The sequence below is a fragment of the Ctenopharyngodon idella genome, chromosome 4 (assembly GCF_019924925.1).
Source record: "Ctenopharyngodon idella isolate HZGC_01 chromosome 4, HZGC01, whole genome shotgun sequence".
Taxonomy (NCBI): domain Eukaryota; kingdom Metazoa; phylum Chordata; class Actinopteri; order Cypriniformes; family Xenocyprididae; genus Ctenopharyngodon; species Ctenopharyngodon idella.
The window spans coordinates 19772976-19797277 of NC_067223.1; the positions used below are offsets into that span (position 1 = coordinate 19772976).

The following is a 24302-nucleotide window of genomic DNA, read 5'->3' on the forward strand; positions in this document are numbered from 1 at the left end:
CTGCACTTCCTTTTGAATGAAAACAAAGTTCGCGGGTGAAGAAACATTTTAACTGACGGATCAGTGAGAGGAAGATTTTCTGTGAGTAATCAATTAAATTTAGATCTGTTCCTCACACAAAGCTGTTTTATGTATTCAGAACACCACATGACTTTTATGGTAATTTATTTGATCGTTACAGTAGTGTTTTAACTAATGGTTGCGCTGAGGCTCGTGAATCTCACAATATCTGTACAGATTAAAACAAAACTGTTAACTGAGTGACTATGATAAATTATGAAATGTCTCATGATACAGTATATACTAGGGATGCACCGATACCAGTATCGGCCCGATACCAAGCTCATGTACTTGTACTTGTACTCGTACTCGTAAAAATACCCGATACCAAAGACCGATACCTCACGTGACGTAACTGACGGAATTTTCCGTGCACAGAGACACCGACGGCAGCAGCAGAATCAATGTCAGCCTCAGGGGTGTGAAATACTTCAAAATTAATGATGACAACCCACACATTGCGAACTGCATGCTTTCAATCACAATTCGTTATCGATTAGTGAAGGCGGGATAGGCGGAATCGCGCTGAATGACACAGACCAGAAGCGCTCTCTCTCTTTCAGTTCTCCTCGTTCCTGAATGGTCAAATGCACACATAGTTGTCAAAATGTCCATCGTGTGGAGTATCTCACGTAAATACAGTCGGTTATGGCTTAAGTGGACGTAAACATTTGGGTGAAAACAGGATATGTGTTAGTATCCATGGATTCGGTCTTAAAGGGACCGTAGCCTATATTTGTCATTAATGTTAATAAAACAACAAAAGATAAAAAAATGTTAAATAAATGTATACATAGTATATAAACCTACTGTATCTGAAAAACAAGTTTATTTAATTTGTATCTCTATAGTATTTGTTGTATTGTTTGTAATTTGTTTGAAAATGTCTTAACAATTATTGGTAATTATGCCAAGTTTGTGACAATCTTCAGAGTAATAATAAAGAAGCTGTCCTACATTAATTAGTCTTACTGTGCTTGGAAAACTGCAACATCACCAAAAAAAAAAAAAAGGAAAAAAAAAAGAGAAATTAATAAATGTATAGTCATAGGTATCGGCGCATCCCTAGTATATAAATTAGTATATTAAATATTTTACTCTAAAACTTGTGAAATATAAAAAGGACTCGAAAATTAGGCCTGTATCCAACTATATTTCTGCATGCAAAACTTGACCCCACAATGCAATGGTTCCCAGGTCTTTAAAAATGTGGTAAAATAGTAATTAATAACTAAGAGTAATTAATTAATTCCATAAATATATTGGTAACACTTTACATTAAGGTTCCCTTTGTAAAGGGTTGATAAAGGTGTTTGTTAATGAGTAATAAGTCATTTACAAATGCATTATAAATCAAGCAGTTATAACTAGGGGTGTAACGATATATTGCAGTACGATATTTCGCAATGCAAAAATGTTACGATATGTATCGTAGAGTGGTGGCGATACTTTTACGATATGACGGCAGTTTAATCCTATTGGTTGAGCTGCCGACGTGACTTACTCTGCGTGTGCTTTCGTCGCAGTTGCAGAATTCGCTTGAACTGAACATTAGTAGGGCAACATGAGTTCGGCTGAAACTGAAATTGAAGATGCCCCGTCTTCTTATAAGTCCAACGTCTGGTAGCATTTTGGTTTTCCAGTCACGCGACAGGATGACGGTTTAAAAAAAAAAAAAAAAACACTTGTCAAAGCTATATTACAGTCACACCACATGTTATTAACATGTAGTGGATAATGAAAAGATTCATGCTTCAGACTCGACCGCTTTTTTAATCGCACACTGGAACAAACATAGCTGAAATTTTAAAAGCGGCTATACAATGGGAGCTTGAAAGGGCTCCTCATACTGCTGTTGTTACTGACAACACACGCAACATGGAGGTCGCAGTGAGAAGCCGGGTTGTCACCATATTAAATGTTTCTCGCGTGGTTGAGTGAGAAAAGTCGTGGCTTTCTTTCACCGCAGTGCCACTGCAATAGCTGTGCTCAAGGAAAGCAAAAGATGCTTGCGATGCTTTGCTTTAAGAAGTCTTATGGTGCGTTCACACCAGACGCGAATGAAGCGTTAAGCGCGAGTGATTTACATGTTAAGTGAATGCAAAGATGCGATACACATCGTGCAGCGCGATTCGCGTGAATGACGAGAGTTGAAAAATCTGAACTTTGGCGAATATTCGCACCGTGTTAACCAATCAGGAGCTTGCTCTAGTAGTGACGTGATTACGACGTAGCGAGAGGCGGCAGAAATCCAAAACAACAATGGAGGACAAAATCATCGTCGCTGTACGATACATCTTTGTACTTTTATAGAAACAAGAATAAAAGGGATCTTGCTTGGAAGAAAGTGAGTGAGGAGGTCAGACAATCTGGTAAGTTGTAAAAAACGCTCTTTACTCAATTTGAGCTATATATATACATATTGAGACTACAAGCTAGCTAAAGCCGGCAAATTGAGCTTATTCGCCGTATTTTACAACTACTTTCCCGCTGACGAGTTGATGTGTTTATTCAGAGGAAGTGTGCAGAAACGAGACAAGCTGCCTGGCAGAAGCCCCTCTCGTGACGCGAATTTGCGTCTGTTGTGAAGTGAATTTCATGCGCGAATGAAGCGAGTAAACTCAAAATGTTCAAACGTCTAACTACACGCGAATAGCGCGATTTATTCATGCAAGTCACGTCTGGTGTGAACGCCCCATTAGGCTTCTTAATTCTGTTCATGATAAATTTAACATTTTTTTCCAGTGACAGACAGACCTATTCAGTTGTTCATTTGAATACATAAGATTTTTATTAAACCTTGAAATATGATCTTGTATGTACAACGAAGAAAGTTATTGAAATTTGTTAATTTTTTTTAAATAAATCTAAATAAATTTAAATAAAAAAATTTAAATTTTGTTCAAAATATGATACGTATCAAATCGTGAACCCAGTATCGAGATACGTACCGTATCGTGACCTGAGCATAGTTATAACTGCGTGAATAAAAAGGGCGACTTTAACGTAATACCTGCCAAATAGTGAGCCATTTTTAACTCACATGTTATAAATGCTTAATAAATGTATTTATTAACACTTATTTAACTCAAAACCAGATTCATGATGCAGCAAAAATTGACTATCATAATTAGACTGAAAGATGTTGTATTTGTGCTTTTCTTATTAATATCTCATGACTGCCACTTTTCTTACTATGTTGCTTACCAGAATTCTAGTATTAGTTACCTTTGAACCTTAATGTAGGGTGGACACTTGTGAACCATTTATTAATGAGTTATAAACATTAATAATCTGTGAAAGTGAATCTTTAAACACACAACTTTAAACATGAAACAAAAAAAGTTTAAACTTTTCTTTTACAGCACAAAATTACAGAGCATGACTTCTCATGAAAAGTGGCTTATGCAAGTAAACTCACATTAAAACTCCTGTCACACGCCAGATCACGCATAGTGATGTGAACCTGAAAGAGTATAATAAAGTATATAGCCTACTACTACTACTAATAATAATAAGAAGAATACATTGCATATTATACATATTTGTCACAGTTGGTTGTGAAGAGCATTGAGGAAGCAGGATTTAGATGCAGCATTTTTTTATGAAGATAACTGAACTCAAAAATGTAGGAGAACAAACTATAGTAAGCTATAGTAACAGAAAACTAGACGTGACAATAATATATTAGGCTATACTTTATATACTCTTTCAGGGTTACATCACTAAGCATGCGTGTTCTGGCGTGTGACAGGAGTTGGCGCTAGTGAGCATCCAATAAAGCCTGGCCACTGTCACGCAGTTAGTACTACCAGTACTGTTCCGATATGCTCTGAAGTGAATGGGTAAGCTTTGATGGGTAAGCTAACTGAGGTGAAATCGCAGACTATGTTTTTCAAGTGTTTATATTATATGAGTAATCGCTGTGTTAGTTTGTAGTTATCTTAAACAAATAACTGCTCCAGCGCTCTGGCGCAGGTACTGTGTGGATGGCCAAATACTAAAGTTACAGTATCCTTTATCATGATATCAAGAATAATTATGAATTGCTTTATATTGCATGATTAACACAAGAATGCCACCATCTGTTAACACCTCCACAACCACAATCTGGCAACATGGCACCACTAGTGAAAAAGATGACAGAAGTGAGATAGCAGCCATCGTTCCTGTATTATCAACTTCAATGTACAGCTCCAATCCAGCAGACTGAGGTGAAAGAAATGAACAAATGCAGGCATATTGGACTAAATTGGGCCCAGAATCGTGCTAAAACAAAAATGAGTTTTGCAGAATCAGAAAAACAATACAAACATCAAGAGCAACCGTCTTTTGTTTTGCTTGCAAGTTATTTGGACAAAGCAATCACTCTGCATTGACAGAATGCTTTAATGACTGGAAAATGCAGCTGTATGCTTGTGTGAACACGAGGGTTCGGCTAGGAACGCAAGGCAATGATTGATTTTGTTCACCGCCATAATGCTGACAGATGTCAAATAGATTTGGCAATTACACAACAATTTCACAGTGAATGTGAATAATGGAGAAACAAATGAAAAGAGTGGACATTGTGGTTAAACTTTTCTGCCTTTTAGGGGACATAGTGAAATTTTCGGGGAATTTCATGGGTACAATTGAAGCCATCAGTGAGTTTGATCTTTTTCTGAAGTAACATATCGGAAGATATGGCAATGCTGGTCAAGGAACATCTTCATATCTTTCCTCAAATACTTGTTTGGAATTTTTTGAACTTATGCGTAAGCAAGTGCTTGTTGAAATAATCCATCGGATCAAAGAAGCGAAGTACTTTTCTATCAGCATCAATTCCATTGCAGATGTTTTGCACACCGACCAACACACTTTCATTGTGCTCTATGTGACACCTAGTGGTTGCATCGAGGAACGTTTTCTAACGTTAATGCCTATCCAGAGTCACAAAAGAGTCACTTACTGGACAGTATTAGCTGTTTTAGAGGAGATGGGGATTGATATTAAAGACTGTAGAGGCCAATGTTATGACAATGCGGCCAACATGTCAGGCACTTACAAAGGGTTACAAGCATGCATTAAAGAGATAAACCCACTAACTGAATGGGTAACATATGCTGTGCACACTCTAAATTTGGTGGGTGTTAATAGTGCAACTGCTTTGAGACAGGATTTTCCTTTTTCTTTTGTTCAGATGCTTTTTATGTTAGCATCAAAATCACCTTCCCTTTGGCAGATAATAACATCAGGGTTAAAACCAAATGAAAATCAGGATAGAGAGTTTGAAAAGTCTTGACACAAGAAGGTCATCTCATGCGCAAGCAATCAAAGCCTTGAACCTGAACTACAGTATGCCAAAATTCAGGAGTCACTTTTGAACATGGCAAATGATGCTCAGCAGAATATCAGTACTCGTGATGAAGCAAGAGCGCTTAACACAATCATTCAACCTGAAGTAATGACTCTGTTAGAGCATAATTGCTGCTGTATTGAATGTGTGCGCAGAGCGGCCTACAAACTCCTTGTGATTGTAGAAGCTGACTTCTGCTGATGAAACTGCAAACTATTCTTCAGTAACATATTTTCATTTTTTTAAACTCTGACCCCGGGTCTTCATTCATCATATCTGGTCTTTGGGTCCAGCTTTGGCTTAGCTGTAATCCCAAACAATCCCAACAAAGACTGCTACCAAGTATTCATGTTTACCAATCCAGGTGACCCCCTTTGCCCAGTTAAAAGTTTCACAATATAATAGATATATGGTAAACTGTGCTTAAGCTGGGGTGCGTTTCCCAAAAGCATCGTTAGTCAACTATGGTCGTAAGTCCCATTGAGCTCTATTGGTAACAACGGAACTTGCAACCATAGTTTTGCTTTGGGAAACGCATCCCTATAAAGCTATAGGAAAACTGTATAAAAAGATTGGGCAAGAGCTGGTCTGGCAGTTTTGTTCTGCAGACCAACTCGGTTTTATTTGCTTGTAAAAAAGAAAAAGAACTATTTTCTGGCCAGACTTGAAGAGTGATTTTTCACAGAGGCGAGGGAAGCCACTACAGAGGCAGAGTTGGAGAGCAGGCAAATCATGTCTGTCACCGGGCACAAGTGTGAAACAAGCCTGAGAAGCAACTGGACACCTCAGGAAACAAAAGTCCAAACGCCGCAGAAAATCAAGCCAAGGATCACCAGGAAAAAACAAACTCTTCTAACATGCAGCCCCCTGTGCTTGATCTGTCTAATTTTACAATCAATGGAAACATGCAGTTTAATTTCAATAATAAAGGAAACTCTGGTGGAGGCCCGCAGCAGTCCTGACGTGTAAATCGGTCATCCGACCTGGGTATAGGGGCGAAAGACTAATCGAACCATCTAGTAGCTGGTTCCCTCCAAAGTTTACCTCAGGATAGATGGCGCTCACCACACAGTTTTATCCGGTAAAGCGAATGACTAGAGGCCTTGGGGCTGAAATGATTTCAACCTATTCTCAAGCTTTAAATGGGTAAGAAGCCCGGCTCACTGGCTTGGAGCCGGGTGTGGAATGCAAGACGCCCAGTGGGCCACTTTTGTTAAGCAGAACTGGCGCTGCAGGATGAACTGAACGCCGGGTTAAGGCGCCCGATGCAGACGCTCATCAGACCCCAGAAGAGGTGTTGGTTGATATAGACAGCAGGACGGTGGCCATGGAAGTCAGAAGGAGTGTGTAACATACCCGGCCGTTGATGGCAAAACAGACCTGGTTGATAGGCCTCGACGAGTAGGAGGGCCACCGTGGTGGCACGGAAGCCTAGGGCGCGGGCCTGGGTGGAGCCGCCGCGGGTGCAGATCTTGGTGGTAGTAGCAAATATTCAACCGAGAGCTTTGAAAGCCGAAGTGGAGAAGGTTTCCATGTGAACAGCAGTTGAACATGGGTCAGTCGGTCCTAAGGGATGGGCGAACATCGTTCAGAAGGGAGGGGGTTCAAATCCCCAAACCCGGAGTGGTGGAGACGGGCGCCGCAAGGCACTCAATGCGGTAACACAAACAAACCTGGAGAAGCTGACAGGAGCCCTGGAAAGTGTTCTTTCCTTTGTGAAGGCAGGGTGCCCTGGAATGGGTTCGGCCTGAAAGAGGGGCCTGCTCCCTGGAAAGCGGCGGCGTCCGGTGAGCTCTCGTCGGCTCTTGAAAATCCAGGGGAGAAGGTGTAAGTCTTGCGCCAGGCCGTAATTATGTCTACAACAGGTCTCCAAGGTAAACAAGGCCTAAGTGCATATAATGTAAACAACACGGACGTAGTGAATTCATAAATTCATCGTTCACTATATGTTATATTCATTATAGTGATTCAAAAGTTATCCAGGGATAATGCAACGGTGTATTGAGTGTGTTTAAATACATCTGTTTAGCTGACCTTCGATAGCTTGCAGACGCTCTACACAAAAGCTGGAGATAAGAAGGATGCACTACTACTCTATAGGTACTCAAGATTAATGTGAGATTGGCAGAAACTATGTATGATACCCCCCCTTTAAAGCAGCACTAACTGCTTCACGTTCTTCATATAGTCTTTGAATATATGTTGATAAACATAACATTTGATCCTCATGTCCAGAATATGTTTAAAACTTCATTTTTTTCATCTCAGAAACATTGCAAGACTACGCCCCATGTTATCTTTCTCGGTGGCTGAAAAACTGATCAATTTGTTTGTTTTTTCCTCGCTTCGACTGGGGTTTCTAAATCTACCCTAAAAAAATTGCAGTATGTTCAAAACTCCGCAGCCAGAATCCTGACAAGGTCCAGGAGCACATGGCATCAATCCTGGAGTCCTTGCACTGGCTCCCTGTCAGGTTTCGCATCGTTTTTCATGCTTACCAACTTACTTGCATTGTGTGAAAACAGCATCACAGTTATCTTCTTTATTTTGTCACAGTTCTGCATGTATAAAATGACAAATCTAGGAAGCCTTGCTGCAAAAAGATTTAACTATGTTTTTGTTTTCCTTTGTCCAACAGCTCCTGCCTTACCCACTACCCTTCCCTGTTACCTCCACCTACTATACACCTTTATAAGTCCAGGTGATATGTGCAAAAAACATTCACTTTTTCATAAAAGCATGAAATTTGGTACACTTGTACAGTTTGGGACCCTGAACATTTTCAGAAATGGAGCCATCACAAAAATACCTCGTGGTCGCCATGGCAACCATTTTACTTTCCGCCGTAACCCAATTATGTATTTTGTATATCTTCTGAATAAAACATGATAACAGAGAAAAGGTGATGTCTACCCCTATGTTTTGATGGTCAAGGATTACAATGATACCATATAAAACATCATAAACTGTTCAGGTGAATAGATAATGGTGAATTCAGTGACGTGAGAAGAAAATTATGGTATCTGAGAACCTAGGCTAGATTTTATGTGACCCTAGACCACAAAACCAGTCATAAGGGTAAATTATTTGAAATTGAAAGCTGAAAGCTGAATAAATAAGCTTTCCATTTAAGTATGGTTTGTTAGGGTACCACAATATTTGCCCGAGATACAACTATTTGAAAATCTGTAATGGAGTTATCAGACGTGGTAATTAGCCATGCCTATTATTGCCTTAATCACTATATTATATGATTGTAAGACATGAAAATTGTCATCTCTTTCCTTTCTATCTATTTTTTCAGTTGTTTCTGTGGTTGGCAGTGAGGACGCTACTCCCTTTTGAGTCAGCTGAGGAAGTTCCCACCCAATGAAACTGCTCTCAACACTCATTTGGTAAGATGACACTTTGCTGTAATTAAGCAAGTTAGCAGTAAATGTGAAAGGAATGATTATTTTATTATTTCTGTCTGTCAGACAGTGAGATCCAGAAACTTCAGGATATTCTGACCTCAGCAGATGTTCAAACAAGTATCCCTCAACATCCACATCATGGTGCTTGCGCTAATCTGTAGCCCAAGATGAGTGGCGGAAAGCAAGGTCCAATCACATCGACTGCTTGCTGTCCTGCGGTGTGGTTCCAGAAAAGAACTGCAGCTACTGCACATCTCCTGCCATCATTCGCTGCAGAGACTGCATGCCAGAAGAGTGGCTGTGTATGGATTGTGACTTACACATAACAGGGAGTCCTGCATTGAGGGAATTTACAAGCCCATTGAGCCAGCAGATATACACTGGTCAATCAAGGTAGTGTTACTTTAACTCATCTAAATAATTTAAGCAGTTTTAACTTTTTTTATACGTGAGATATACACGATTCAACTAGATTTTTAAGCCAGTTTAATGTGATTTAAATTCAAAGAGCACAATAAAGATCAATGAACCTAACATTTTAAGTTCTAACTTACTGACACTGTCCAGTCAGATCTCTGAACATGGATTAATGCACCAGTTTAAAGAGAAATTTACAGATAAGTTTAATATCAGGGTCCTTTCCACCCAAGAAAAAAACTTCTTCAGCAAATTTAAACAGACTACTTTTTTAATACATAAAGATGCATTAATGCAAGAATATTCTTAATGGAACCAAAACAAGGAGACACGGGCAGACTATATAGCGAACTAACTAAAGGCAGAGGAATTTCAGAGGAAATTGATGGAAGCTGTCCGTTGGGTTGGCAGAAGAACACATTCAACGTGTATGAGGTGAGTGAATTCTTGTCTAACATAATTTTAGGGAGATAATCAGAATCAATTTGTGAATATTAAAATTACTCCCAGTTTCAGTAATGTTCTCTTGTTTTTTGAAGGTGCTTACCCTTCAAGTGCATTTAATATGGTGGCAGGTGTGCTGTGCTGCGTTCACATTGAAAATTGGTCCCATTTGACACAAATATGTTTCTCTGCCTGTTAAACACAGTTAAGATGGGCAATCTGATCGATTGTAAGTATATTTTACTGTTAAAGTGCGTATCGACGGGTGTTGCTGAGCACGTTCGGAGGCGTGAGTTGGTTTTCGTTACTGAGTAAAGTGCCCTTAATTTTAATATTTTTATCAACCGTGCAAGCTAGGATAATATAAGTTTGCTATCTAGAGTTCGACAACACATGAACTAAGCGTCGCCAATTTTGTCAGTAAAGTTGCTGTTTTTTTGTATTCAATCTAGATAAACATGAAATGTCATAATATAATTTAAGAGATCACAATTCTATGAAGCCCCGCACATGACATGCAAGAAAAAAAACAAATCAGTTTGGGACGTGAGGTGAACTAACAAACTACATAGCCTGAAGACTCAGCTAAGCAATAAATTAATCATTTCTGTTTCTCATAATTTGGCCTTGGCTGCATTATGCATGTTCTAAATGTGATCAATATTTGTGCAAGTTAATGTGTTGGGGAATTTGGCTATTAACATGTAACATTTCAATTATATTCTGCTGTAGTGAATGAAATTACTTGAAAAAAGATTTGTTGATTTTGCTGAACAAGACTCATAGATCCAAGTCAATAAAATGATCCAAACTTCCCATGATAAACAGAATAAAATAAAATATTTGGTGTGGCAGAAACATAATTTAACTGAGTAAGCACCAACAAAAATACATGTAAAAAATAACTCAAGTAAACACACCATCACAATATGTATTCATTCTAATTCACTATATGTAGTAAACAGTATGCAGTAAGATACAGACTTACCACAATACTGTCATAAACAGCCTAACGTCAGGCAACACTCGTCACCACGACGGTAACCCCAAAACTCCAACATGACAAAAACTTTTCTAAATCCCAACTTAATAGAACATTAAACGATAATAACAAGTCTTCTCCTTCATTCATCTTGCTTAAAAACACAAAGATAAAATGAAGACATTTTCTCTTCCAATTAAATCCAATGCAAAGCATTCTGGGGACTAGAAATCTCTTTACCCCCACTAAGATTGTACACAAAAAAATTAAATGTTCATTTAAATGTAATATTGAACACGCTGCGAACATCCTCGTTTTGAGTGAGTGCTTCCATTTTAGCAGCAAAACTAAAAAAAAAATACAGGACTTTTCAAACAAGGAAGTAAAGACAGATTACAGCAGCACATAGCGATGTGGCGGCCATATTCTGTGCCAGGTCCTTTGTCTTTGTGGCACATCAATCAACCATCAACTTGTTCAATAACTAATAAGTATTGTTTGGAGGAAACTATTTACCCTTAGCGAAGGGTAAAAAAAAATGTATATCTGTCATCAAACAACAGCAGCACACATGAATTTGAAGCGGGGGTGATGTATTTTATTAAGAATATGACGATCAGCAAAAGACGTGGCCACCAGAATTTAAATTTTGGAAGCACATCTTCCAAATTCAGGGCAGCCAAAGGCTGCCAAAGAGGCCCTGTGTCCACCATCACACACAGACATCTTGGTGGACACATCTTTTCCAGGGAAGACTATTTAAGTCTCCAGTGCCAAGTGGAAAAAGTTATTTTAATGCCATTACTGACTATCTAGAAATAAAGTTATTCTGTTTTTTAAGCACTTTTATATGGTCTGCTCTGCCATCATTAAATATGATGATATACATTCAAAGCCTAATTTTAAAACCTCAATAGAAGCTTCTAATGTAAATATGACATGATATAAACGACATTCGGTACAGTCTAGTATGAATGGTCAGAGTGACCGCTATGGCCATTCTAGTAGTTTTAGTAGAATTCCTGTAGTTCTAGTGTTAAGTGCAGGTTCCTGTTTTCATGGAGTTCTTTATGGTTGACCATCTCAGTCCCTGGCTCCTTTCTTCGTTCCATTTGAGTTTTTCTTGTGTTGACCTCTGGTCCCAATACTGTTCTTTGTGTTCATCCACGTTAACTGATTTTTTTTCAGTAACGGCCTGCACTGAAACCCAGTCAGTCGATGAACATTAATATGTATTCATTTGAAAGGTTTTAAGTGTTAAATACAAAAGTAAACAAAGCTTTATATAATGTAGATTACATAAACCACCCAAGTAAATCAACTTAAAGGATTAGTCCACTTTTAAATTAAAATTTCCTGATAATTTACTCACCCCCATGTCATCTAAGATTTCCATGTCTTTCTTTCTTCAGTCGAAAAGAAATGAAGGTTTTTGATGAAAACATTCAAGGATTTTTGTCCATATAGTGGACTTCAATGGTCTCCAAACGGTTGAAGGTAAAAATTACAGTTTCAGTGGAGCTTCAAAGAGCTTTAAACGATACCAGACGAGGAATAAGGGTCTTATCTAGAGAAACGAACTGGCACTGCGTTTGTTCCGTAAGTTGAATAGTGAAGGTGTAGGACATACAGCGCAAGCTTTTTTAAGAATACGGAAGTGCGGTTTTGGCGGAACCACTTGAAGGCGATCATTTGTTTATATAAAGCGCATACATTTACATTTTTTTCTAAAATGACTGATCGTTTCGCTAGATAAGACCCTTATTCCTCGTCTGGTATCGTTTAAAGCCCTTTGAAGCTCCACTGAAACTATAATTTTGACCTTCAACTATTTGGAGACCACTGAAGTCCACTATAAGGAGAATAATCCTGAATGTTTTCATCAAAAACCTTAATTTCTTTTCGACTGAAGAAAGAAATACATAAATATCTTGGATGACATGGGGGTGAGTAAATTATCATGAAATTTTAATTGGAAAGTGAACTAATCCTTTAAGAATGTCTGAGGCCTGCCATTTATATAAGCTGTTGCACCCAATTATTGAGAAACTTAGGGATGGTCCAAAATTAGTCAAGAGTCTTATAAGCAGCTACCTAAAACATTTGGTGGAGCTTTTTTTTTGCAAATTAAATATATCTTCAAGTTACTAAATGTAAAGATTCATTTCCTTTCTCCACCCTGCAGTGTAAATGATTACTTAAAGGGTTAGTTCACACAAAAATGAAAATTGATCCATGATTTTTGTAAGAAAAATATCCATATTTAAAACTTCTTGAACTAAAATAACTAGTTTCCGGCAGACAGCCAAAGCAAATCGATCGCCAAAACACCGGTCACAAATTTGAAGTCTAAAACGATAATTTTCAAAGAGAAATCTCAGAGGATTTCGATATAAGAGAAGAGCTTGAGTTTGTTGCCCAGCCCTTTTGTTTGGACCACAAAAGGCATCTAAGCTTACGATACTCCTACATCGCGTCAGAAGTTACTCTTCTGGTGCAAGTCAACTTGCGTAGGCCCTCTGCCAGAAGCTGATTATTTTAGTTTATAAAGTTTTAAATATGGATATTTTTCATACAAAAACCCATCGCTTCGCTTCAGAAGGCCTTTATTAACCCCCTGGAGTCATATGGATTACTTTTCTAATGGATGGATGTGCTTTTTTGGAAATCAGGAGTGCCATTCACTACCATTATAAGGCTTGGAAGAGCAAGGATATTTTGTAATATCTCTTTATTTGTATCAAAGTACAGATTTCATTCAGTTTATATCCTTTTATTAATAAAGAAAATTTAACAGCAAGATGGTTGTTTATTTATACAATATAATGATTCTGATGTATCGGACAAACTAAACTTTAAAACTCCACACAAAATACAGAAATAGGGTCTCACATCTGAATGGCTTTTTAGATGTATCTGTAAGTGCGATGGCCAAAAAATTAAATGGCCCTCTTTTAGAGTGAATCTGCCGGTGATTTTTGAAGTCTTTTCTAAATCTCGTCACACTGAGGAACGTCGCAATTTCTTTCTAGAATGAGTTTTCAAATGACGTTTCAGGTCTGTGTGATTTGTGAAACTCTTATCACACTGATGACTCGTTAAAAGCTTCTCTCCAGTGTGAGTTGTTACATGATTTGCAAGATGATTCCCGTCTGTGAAACTCATTCCGCACTGATGACATACAAAATTGTTCCGTCTTGAGTGAACCCGTCATATGGACAGTAAGGTTTACTTGACGTCTGAAACTCTTTCCACACCGATCACATGAGAACGGCTTTTCTCCAGTGTGAATTCTAACGTGGGCTATAATTGTTGATTTATGTGAAAAACTCTTTCCACAGTGAGGGCATGTGTAAGGCTTCTCTTCAGTGTGAACTCTCATGTGGCTTATAAGGCCACTTTTTTGAGTGAAACTTGTCCCACACTGTTGGCAGGTAAAAGGGTTCTCTCCAGTGTGAATTCTCATGTGGACTTTAAGGTTTTGACTTTGAGTATAACTTTTCCCACACTGTTGGCAGGTGAAAGGGCTCTCTCCAGTGTGAACTCTCACATGGGCATCAAGGTTTCCTTTTTGAGTGAAACATTTTCCGCACTGTTGGCAGGTAAAAGGCTTCTCTTCAGTGTGAACTCTCATGTGGCTTTTAAGGCTGTTTTTTTGGTTGAAACTTTTCCCACACTGCTGGCAGGTGAAAGGCTTTTCTCCAGTGTGAATTCTCATGTGAACTTGAAGGTTATGATTTTGAGTAAAACTGTTCCCACACTGTTGGCAGGTGAAAGGCTTCTCTCTAGTGTGAGTTCTCATGTGTATTTTTAGGTGTCCTTTTCCAACGAAACTTTTCCCACACTCTTGGCAGGTAAAAGGCTTCTCCCCAGTGTGAACTCTCATGTGCATTTCAAGGTTTGCATGCTGAGTGAAACTCTTTCCACACTCTTGGCAGGTGAAACGTCTAGATGCTGGTTTCCGAACTCTTCTTTGTGTGGAAGTCTTTTTAGTCTGTGAGCAACTAAAAGATTTTTCTTCAGTTATTAAATCCTGATGCTTCTCTTCCATTCTGTTCAGTTCTTCACTCTTCTCTTTCAGCACCATCAGGTCTAAGGTGAAAAAAGACAAATACAAGTTAACACCAGTTTAATAGTACAAAGTGAAAGACACATTTTGTGATATTTCAACCAGTGGCTAGGGTTGCCAACCGTTCCATATAATAGAATCGTCCCATATTTAGGATATCACAGTAGCGTTCCATATTCAACACATACAAAACACAGTCTGTAGTGTAGTAGGTTATACGCAGGCATACCACCAAGTTTTTGCATATACCCCCGACTGCTCCCACTTCAATTTTTTTGTGATTTTAACATGTAAACGAAGCATTCTAGGGCACTCTGACAAGAAAATAAATGGAAAAAACATTTGCTTCAAGTAAAAAAAAAAAAAAAAAAAATTAAAATAAAACATTTGAAGAGTTAATTTGCAAAAACCGATAAATGGCACTTAAAAAAAAAAATGAACTGCTGTGCGTTAGTGTCAGATTTTCGCGGTTTATTACACATAAAAGTTCAAATACACACGTTATGTCAAAATGCCCATCTTGGCCAACTTCTTCGCGTTGGTTATGAGAATGTAAACAGTGTAACAGCATGTTGTCTCCATCCATTAGACAGCAGCCTTTAAAACATGCTACTGTTTGTTGGCTGTCTGTATTATAAATGATAATCAAACAACAAAAGAAAAGCTTTAATAAGGATTAATCTATATTTAATTTATACAGTTATGACATTATGACTATGCAGAGTTATTTTATATTTTATTATTCAATTTCTGTAGTATTTTTACTTACTACCTACCTGAAAAAATATATTGCATTGTTTTTTGTATCTTTAAATATTTTTACTGTGGTACTGACTTTGGTATCGAGTATTGTGCGCTTTTGATGGTACCGGTACCGACTACTAGATTTTTCATATTTAAATTATTAAGTTTCCTTTCTATTGTCTATCCGGTCAAGGTTTATAGGGATTTTAAGAAGTAATTAGTAATGAGTTGAGTTACTTATTGAGTAATTAAATAATTTTCCAGAAAGAGTAATTAGAAAAGTATTTTAAATACAACATTGATGATGTAATTAGTAATTAATTACTTTTTTAAAGTAACTTACCCAACATTGCTCACATATAATGGTAGCCCAGTTCATGCTGAATACTGCGCAATAACACTTTTGCCATTAACAGGGGCGGCGCCAGAGAATTTTGAGCAAACAACAAAAAGCGCTGGGATATACCTGCTATTAAAGGAACACTCCACTTTTTTTGAAAATAGGCTCATTTTCCAACTCCCCTAGAGTTAAACAGTTGAGTTTTACCGTTTTCGAATCCATTCAGCCGATCTCCGGGTCTGGCGGTACCACTTTTAGCATAGCTTAGCATAGTTCATTGAATCCGATTAGACCGTTAGCATCTTGCTCAAAAATGACCAGAGAGTTTCGATATTTTTCCTATTTAAAACTTGACTCTTCTGAAGTTACATCGTGTACTAAGACCGACGGAAAATGAAACGTTGTGATTTTCTAGGCCGATATGACTAGGAACTATACTCTCATTCTGGCGTAATAATCAAGGAACTTTGCTGCCGTACCATGGCTGCAGCAGGCGCAATGATATTACACAGCGTCTCTCACAAATGTCTCCATGGTTGCAAGGCACGCTCCCTGTGCAAGCAGGGGGTCACAGGCGCTGTACAATATCATTACAATCGCAACTTTTCATTTTCCGTCGGTCTTAGTACACGATTTAAATACAGAAGAATCAAGTTTTAAATAGGAAAAATATCGAAACTCTTTGGTCATTTTTGAGCGAGATGCTAACGGTCTAATCAGATTCAATGAACTATGCTAAGCTATGCTAAAAGTGGTACCGCCAGACCCGGAGATCGGCTGAATGGATTTGAAAACGGTAAAACTCAACTGTTTAATTCTAGGGGAGTTGGAAAATGAGCCTATTTTCAAAAAAAGTGGAGTGTTCCTTTATTTCCCTTCACTGTCCGTGTTTTGATTTCAGCATGAGAGTTTGGGCCAATGCTGACTATATGATTATTGTTAATAAACACAACTGACGCAATACATTGTGGTGACATGAACAGACCAACAGGCAAGAAAAAACAGCTCACAGTCCATATAAAAAAAAAAAAATGTATTGACTCAAACTTTTCCTTTGCTTACATTCTACAAACAAAAGCAACAAAATGAAAACAACATCAAACAGGAGCACCAGCTTAGAGGTCCCTCTCTTGAACTACCTGCAAACACACAAAATGAACCATTTCTATGTCAGGCATCAAACCAATTAACACTCCTGGGGGGACACACAATTCACTATCTGCACGGAGCATTTTTTAGAACTTCTGCAATAATATAAGCCAGCTGGAAAACTTCCAGTGAAACGTCATTTGCTGGTGTATTGAGCATCAATAAGTGTAATACTTCATTTATAATCGGAATATAGTCACTTAAATAGTCAGGCATAGCATTAATTTAGTTATTCAAACGTAAGACGACATAAAAAAAAAAGACCTCAGTGTTCCTCCTCAGCTAAATTCAATTCGGCCATCAGTTTTGCATCAAAAATTAAATATTTATTTTGCACTTTAGTTAGATTCATTGAATAAAACGTGAGTTTTCACAAGTGTGCTGAAATCATTGATCTTGCGCTGCACTGACTGACAGCTGTTGTGATTACAAAGGGAAAGTCTCACTTCATTCACGAGAAGTTATTGTTTTTCATGAGATTTTGTGAGTACTTCATACTTCACATTGACAAAATGTATTTTTAAACCTAGTTATTTTACAATGTTTAATATTTATTCAAAAGCGAAACTAAGTGAAAAACTATTACAGGGAATGGCTAATATATGCGCAAATAAATGCTACTCTGCCACTACCTGCTGGTTATCGTGGTAATTAATGTCTTTTTTTATTTTTAATTAAATGTTTTATATCAAATGTTGGATTTCCTACATTTTGAAACGTTCGGTTTTGCAATGGGGACAATCTCAGAGGGATGAACAAGTAATGCTTGTGGTCATCACATTAAAAATAACATTTGAAGTGCTGGAAAAAATTGTGTGTGCATATCCAATAACAGCATTTCATAAATGGTCCCAATAGCTTCGTCTTTATTGCAATCAATAAAACTGGTTTATTGGCAAATTAGGTAAATGTGATAACTGCATTAAAATATGAATACAACATTAAAAAGTCAACCACTGATGGTTTTGTGTCTGTCACGATCACTGTCTGTTCCTGTCAGTTCCTGGACTCCACTTCCCATAATCCTCCCTTCCAATCACATGCACCAATCACCAATTGCCACACACACCTGCAGATCATTACCTGGACTATTTAAGACACGCACACACACACACACCCGTTGCGAAGTCTTGATTTGCTGTGGTGATCATTACTGAGCGTTTTCTTGTGGACTGTCTCCTGGTTTCCGGTTGGATTGTTTATTCTTTGTGATTCTCTGCTGCCTGCCCTGAACCTTGCCTGTGTACTGGACTGTGTTTGTTTGCCGCCTGCCCTGATCTCTGCCTGTGACCCGATACTGTTTGTCTGCCGCCTGCCTCGACCATTGCCTGTCCTTGTTTATGTTCCTGCCTTTGCCCCTGTCTACCTGTGTAAATACTGTTCTTAATAAAGCTTGCAAATGGATCCCCGCTCTGCCGACCCATCATTACAGTGTCGATGTACAGCGAGTACAGAATGAACAGCTAACAGTTCACCGTAAATACCCAAGCTGGCTTAATGACAACCAGGAAGTAACCGTGTAAATAGTCAATTCACATAAACGTACATGAAAAAATAAACAAACTGATGTTAAAATTCAAAATAATCTTTAACATCAATATAACCACAAATACTAAAAAGAAATATTAAACAATTCATTTCCACATACACAAGCAAACATTCAAAATATACACACACAATAAAACAATGACCTCCCCTCTTTACTTGGACTAGTTAGAAGATGCCTACACTACCCATAATCCTTCTGGACAGGATAAAATAGGGTTGTTAGAAGGGATGCAAAATCTGGCCATAAAATAAATTAAATTTGCTACTTTGCTATTAACGTCTACACCTACCATTTCCATAATGCAAATACAGTAATTATTATGCAATATTGATGTGTGCAGTAGAACAATCTGTATGCAGCTGTATCCCTTCTAACCCCAGTCATATTATAGGGAACAGGAAGGCCACACACATCCTCAAAAACCCCACCCCTGGAAACATGCTGAAGTGATGAACCCAGAGACAAAGGTTGATAAAATTTCAATTAAGATAATAAATAGGTGCGTTAATTGACTAACAACAGGGGCTTTCGCACCGAATAGTTCTAGGAACTAGCCACTAGGATAGTTCCCTGGGAACTAATTTCTCCCCCGGGCCATGTACGTGGTTGCATTCGCACCGGAAATAGGAACTTTGAAGCTGCCGACAACGGCTTCTTTATTCTTTACAAACACTAAAAACCGGTGAATGGAGGATGCTGTGATTGGAGATGTGTTTGTTGTGTGTTTCATGATAATGGAGATGGATGTAAACGCATGATCTACACAACTGAAAGAGCAAAAAGTGAGGCTAAGAGATGAAATCTCCAATGACAACTTTTAGTATTATCGAGGCGGAAGGAAGAAGACAACACTGCAGACAACAAATAGGCTAAATGCCATTATCGCTGTTTTCCATGTTCGTGAAGTAAAATTTTTTACACAGCTTTTTAAAAATGCCGGGTGTCGGTGTTTGACATGCGTTTGACCAATCAACATAAACTCACGTCACTGATAGTTCCTACAGTGCTGGTTTAGACCCTACTCTTAAGTAGGAGCTAATTTAGTTTCCCCAAAAAGAGTTCCTAGAACAAAAATCGTTCCTAGTTCCTGTTGTGTGAACGCACCAAAATCCGTGTACTTCAGCCAGTAGTTCTAGAAACTATGAAAAGGTTCCTCCGGTGGGAAAGCCCCTAAGAGTGCGAGCAATGAATAAATAAATGAAAGTTTGGTTTTACAATCATAACTCCTGGATGGTCTGTCCTAAAATCAACTCGGGTCAGACATAGTGCACGTGGGATGATAGATCCCCAAGGTGGGGGGCCCTTGGGGACGGGACTTGTAGACGATCAAATGCATAACGTTTTTAGCTTTTATCTCAGAAATGTCCCGTCCAAATTTCGCCGAACCTGGCTTGATCCTACGTCAGGATCGGCCCTTTCAAAAGAGATCTCCCTCGAGATCTGTTTCGGAGCTTGATGAAAACATTTGCATGCTCCCGCATATAATAACCTTAGTTACGACAAACACCCATTCTGACCCTTACGCAGACTTTTACTCGATGTTAAAATATTTTTTACGGGTGTGTGATTTGTACACGAGACGCGTTGCGACATCCGTTGTAATTACGCTGTCACTGCATTGTTGTTATCGTGACGCTAGGCGATGAACGGCCGTGACGTGACCCGTTTTTTCCCGCTCCGAGCTTAACTAGCCCTCACACTGTGCCTGTCCCTAAACCTACTCTTAATCACAGTCCTCTTTTATACACCCCTACAGGCCGCACACCGCCATGATGGATTTTGAGGAGGAAAAATAATTTGAGTTCCAACAACGGGAAACCTTATTCGGGGCATGCGAGGAAAACTGCAACCTGACCGACGCCTTCCACGCACACAGCGCTGTAGAAGAGTTTCTATGCAACAAAAGCGTCAGGATCCTAGTCTTCCCCACAACTCTCCAACAACCGAGAGAGATGCTCTTGTTTGAGTTTGACCTCAAATATTAATATTAAAAAAGCGACGAGAATATTTTTGGTGCGGCAAAAAAACAAAATAACGACTTGTATAGTGATGGCCAATTTCAAAACACTGCGTCAGGAAGCTTCGGAGCATTATAAATCAGTGTGTCGAATCATAATTCGGATCTTCCTGACGCAGTGTTTTGAAATTGGCCATCACTATACAAGTCGTTATTTTGTTTTTTTGGTGCACCAAAAATATTCTCGTCGCTTTATAATATTAATATTGAACCACTGTACTCACATGAACTGATTTAAATATGTTTTTAGTACATTAATGAATCTTGAGAGAGGAAATGTCATTGCTGGCTATGGAGGCCTCACGGAGCCATCGGATTTCAACAAAAATATCTTAATTTGTGTTCCTGAAGATTAACGAAGGTCTTAAGGGTGTGGAACGGCATGAGGGTGAGTAATAAATGACATTATTTTCATTTTTGAGTGAACTAACCCTTTAATATTAGGGAATTATTTCACAACCTTTATTATACAGGCTATACCTCAGAAAAATACAGAGGTCCGTGCCCGGTTGCATAAAGCACCTTAAATGTAATTTTCCCTTAAGATCACCCTTATGTTTCCCTTAAACTTAAGGGTGTTGCAGAAAATAACAATTAAATGTTACTTAAGGGTTTCTTTAGGTGAAACATCATAAATCCTAAGAATTCCCCTTAAAGTATGTATTTTTCACTTAAGTAATCCCTTAAAAAATAAGTGTCGCATAAAGCCCCTTAACCGTCATTTCCCTAAGTATAACATAAGGTTCGGAAAACTTCACCTTAAGTGTTACACGAAGTGAGCAGGTTCAATCCAAGTCTTCTAACAAGACACGATTGACCGCTTTATATGATAAACAAATTTTAATTTAGGTGTTTATTCACAAAGACATGATAAAATTACATATGTAGCACACATCTTATATGGTCAGCGGAAGCGCAAACGTGCATGCATCACACGCAAGAACAAACCTCACTGGTTCTTGCGCACACATATGAGGTTTGGGTTTAATGTTACATGAGGGACCAACTCAATGTCAAATAAAACTGCTTTACTTAATGACACTTGCATGACATTCATAAAAAATAGTAATTTCTGTAGACCTGGACATTTTAATAAGAATCAAATGACTGAGTTCAGCTTTGGGAATGAAACCAACCTGTTTGTTCCTCAGTATCTTCTTGTTTCACACTGAATGCTTCTTCAATCTTCATATCTTCACTCTCCTCTTTAACAAATGCCATCTTTGTTTGTTCATCTGTATCTTCATGTTTCAGGCTGAATACTTCTTCAATCTTCATGTCTTCACTCTCCTCTTTAATAAACGCCATCTTTATAATACTGTCACATGGATCTCAGTCGCTTTACCGGGAGTTTTTCTGTGTGTTTAGACATATCATCATGTTTAAGATGAGAATAATTAACAGAAAGAAATATAATTCCAAACTAAATCTCTGTGTGCTCCTCAATCAGCTCCCTAGTTCAGTAGTCAGCACACTAGTAAGGGAGACAGTGTGATAGTTAACTAGTGGTTAGTCAAAAAAAAAAAAAAAAAAAAACAGTTAAAACTGCCACTACAAATTCATGATCATAAATTTACAGACCCTTCATATTTAGTTGTGATTTTTATTTGTATATTGATTAGTAATTTACATTTAATATAGTGCAAATTCATGGAAATATCTGATATTAGTTTGTGAAAATTGTTATGTTTGTATTTTGTTTAAAATGCTTAAAACCACAAACCTTTATTTAGCTGAATCACAACAGATAGCAGCAGCGCGGCGCCGCCTTATGACGTCACACCACCGTACCAAAATAAAAGTCCTGTTCACATGCTGCTGTCTAAAATCACAAACGTGAATAAAAATGGACATACAAATAAACACACACACACACACAAATAATAAAACATATGTCAGAGGTATTCATATTTGAATTTTTATGACAGGCATATTAATATACATGTTGTCCAATGGTGCGCTGAAAATAACTAACAATGAAAGAGTATCACATCCAATATGTGAGATTCTGTCTAGAGACAAAACAGCGATATTTGTGTGCAGAAATCATTTATACCTGGGAACAGTTTAGTTGTTGTTGCCACAAAAAAGCTACATGTGTTTGTAATTGCAATTGCATTCTGTCAACATTAGCATTATTAATAACTTTTTTTGTAAAGTATTAAATACATTTGTAAAATATCTTACCTTGTAGGGTTTTTAAAGTCATTATGAAATCAAAAAGAACAATTCTAAAATAATAATAATAATAATTGAATATTGCAGTGGTTTTTGTAAATGATTTATCTGTCCACACCATTTATTTTTGATTCATGTGCCCTCATAATCTTTAATCAAAATAACTTCTCCTTCCTCTTGCACGAGGGCGGGACAACCTGTCACTCACATGACATCACAGTAAAAGCAAACCATAGTCATCCAATCAATTCCTGTCCTACTTTTTATTTTATTTTTATTTTTTTGTAGTTCCATAACCCATTTTACTCAAATATACATCTCTATAGGGAAGAAAAGACTTTTGCAACTTCCATTTCATGACAACTTTAATCCAGTAAGTTCTTATCAATCTTTCCAAAGGTCAGCATATGTCTTTCCAACTCTTTCTAATCTCTTAGAGTGACTAGTGTTGCTTCAGACAGACATATTTCTCATATATATTCTAATGTAAAAAAAAAGGGTTCAGATTTTAATTGACTGATGAAGTTTATTAATAATAAAGACAAACAGAAAGCCAAATAATCATTGAAATTACATTGAATTATTTCAATTAAATTATTCAATTTCATTAAATTATTTAAAAGTATTTAATAAATTGCTGATTACTTTGTGCAGATATGAAACATTTGGAGAATTACCCATTTAAATTATTCATTTATTTAGTAAAAATATTTGTATATCTAAAATGTTTAAAATGTAAGTCTGAATTACACTGCTGCTACTTTCTTCGACTGCTGTAACTCAAGGAAATTATTTTGCATTGACCCACACAGCAAAAGGACTCTGCGGCGGATCGGCAGCGGAGGTATCGCGGCTTCCGGAATGTATCCGCGAACGGACCCGTATCGGCAATGAAGGCGGATCGCGGACCCGCCATAGCTCCGCGCTGCATCCGCTCCGCATCCGCAATTAAAACCTTACCCCCTGGCGGGTCTGTTTGGGACCCGCAAATTGATACAACCGTTACAGTAAAGGTGCGTGCGCGTCCGCGGATCCGACATGGGTCCACTCAGGATCCGCTGATTGACGGTAGAATTTACGGCGGCGCCCGGAGGCGGAGCTGATCCTCTGGGCGGCACCAAAACGAATGTGACAGTCACGCGGGTTTGGCGACTTGAATGCGGTTCCGCCTAGGAGTCTCCTGCTGTGTGGGGACTTAATGTTATTTATTAAATTGTTGATTAACTTTACGCGATGCTAGTTGAATAAACTCTGTGTTTAAGAATAGGTTTAGTGTTGACGAAACAGATCCAACTAGGTTTAGATCAGGATCAGCGGGTTCACAGTGCTCGCCATAAACATTCAGGGTATGATTAAGTCTGGAGCGCATTCACCTAAACATGTGACATCTGCAGTGAACAGGAAATCACACCGAACACGAATAGTGTCAGTTTGATTCACTTCTCACAAGACAGTTGGCAGAATTTACTTCACTGCTGAAAACTAAGGCCTGTGTCCCAATTCAGAGGCTTCATCCTTTCGAAGGCTGCATTCCAAGGCCGAACGTGTCACAGGGAAAAAATTACGTAGAGATGGGCAATATAGCTAAAATGAAATATGATT

General features: G+C 38.1%; 2 protein-coding genes across 5 annotated transcripts in view; both read right to left on the reverse strand.

Annotated features, from left to right (window-relative positions):
- LOC127510688 (gastrula zinc finger protein XlCGF7.1-like) overlaps positions 1 to 24302 on the reverse strand; it is a 201910-nt gene that overhangs the window by 99105 nt on the left and 78503 nt on the right. The gene's annotated exons all lie outside the window — the stretch shown is intronic.
- On the reverse strand, positions 13367 to 23037 carry LOC127510656 (zinc finger protein 239-like). Its single transcript, XM_051890511.1, has 4 exons — positions 22710 to 23037; positions 22246 to 22344; positions 21659 to 21878; positions 13367 to 14746 (listed from the first exon to the last, which is right to left on the reverse strand). Exons 3-4 carry the CDS (start codon positions 21828 to 21830, stop codon positions 13737 to 13739), a joined length of 1182 nt encoding a protein of 393 aa, XP_051746471.1. The 5' UTR covers positions 21831 to 21878; positions 22246 to 22344; positions 22710 to 23037; the 3' UTR covers positions 13367 to 13736.

Bases quoted from the DNA above. Each gene is read 5' to 3' on its own strand.
- LOC127510656 (XM_051890511.1), bottom strand. From the start codon at position 21,830: ATGGCGTTTATTAAAGAGGAGAGTGAAGACATGAAGATTGAAGAAGTA. The intron at 14,747-21,658 runs GTTGGTTTCATT...TTTTCACCTTAG, and splicing joins AGATACTGAGGAACAAACAG to ACCTGATGGTGCTGAAAGAG.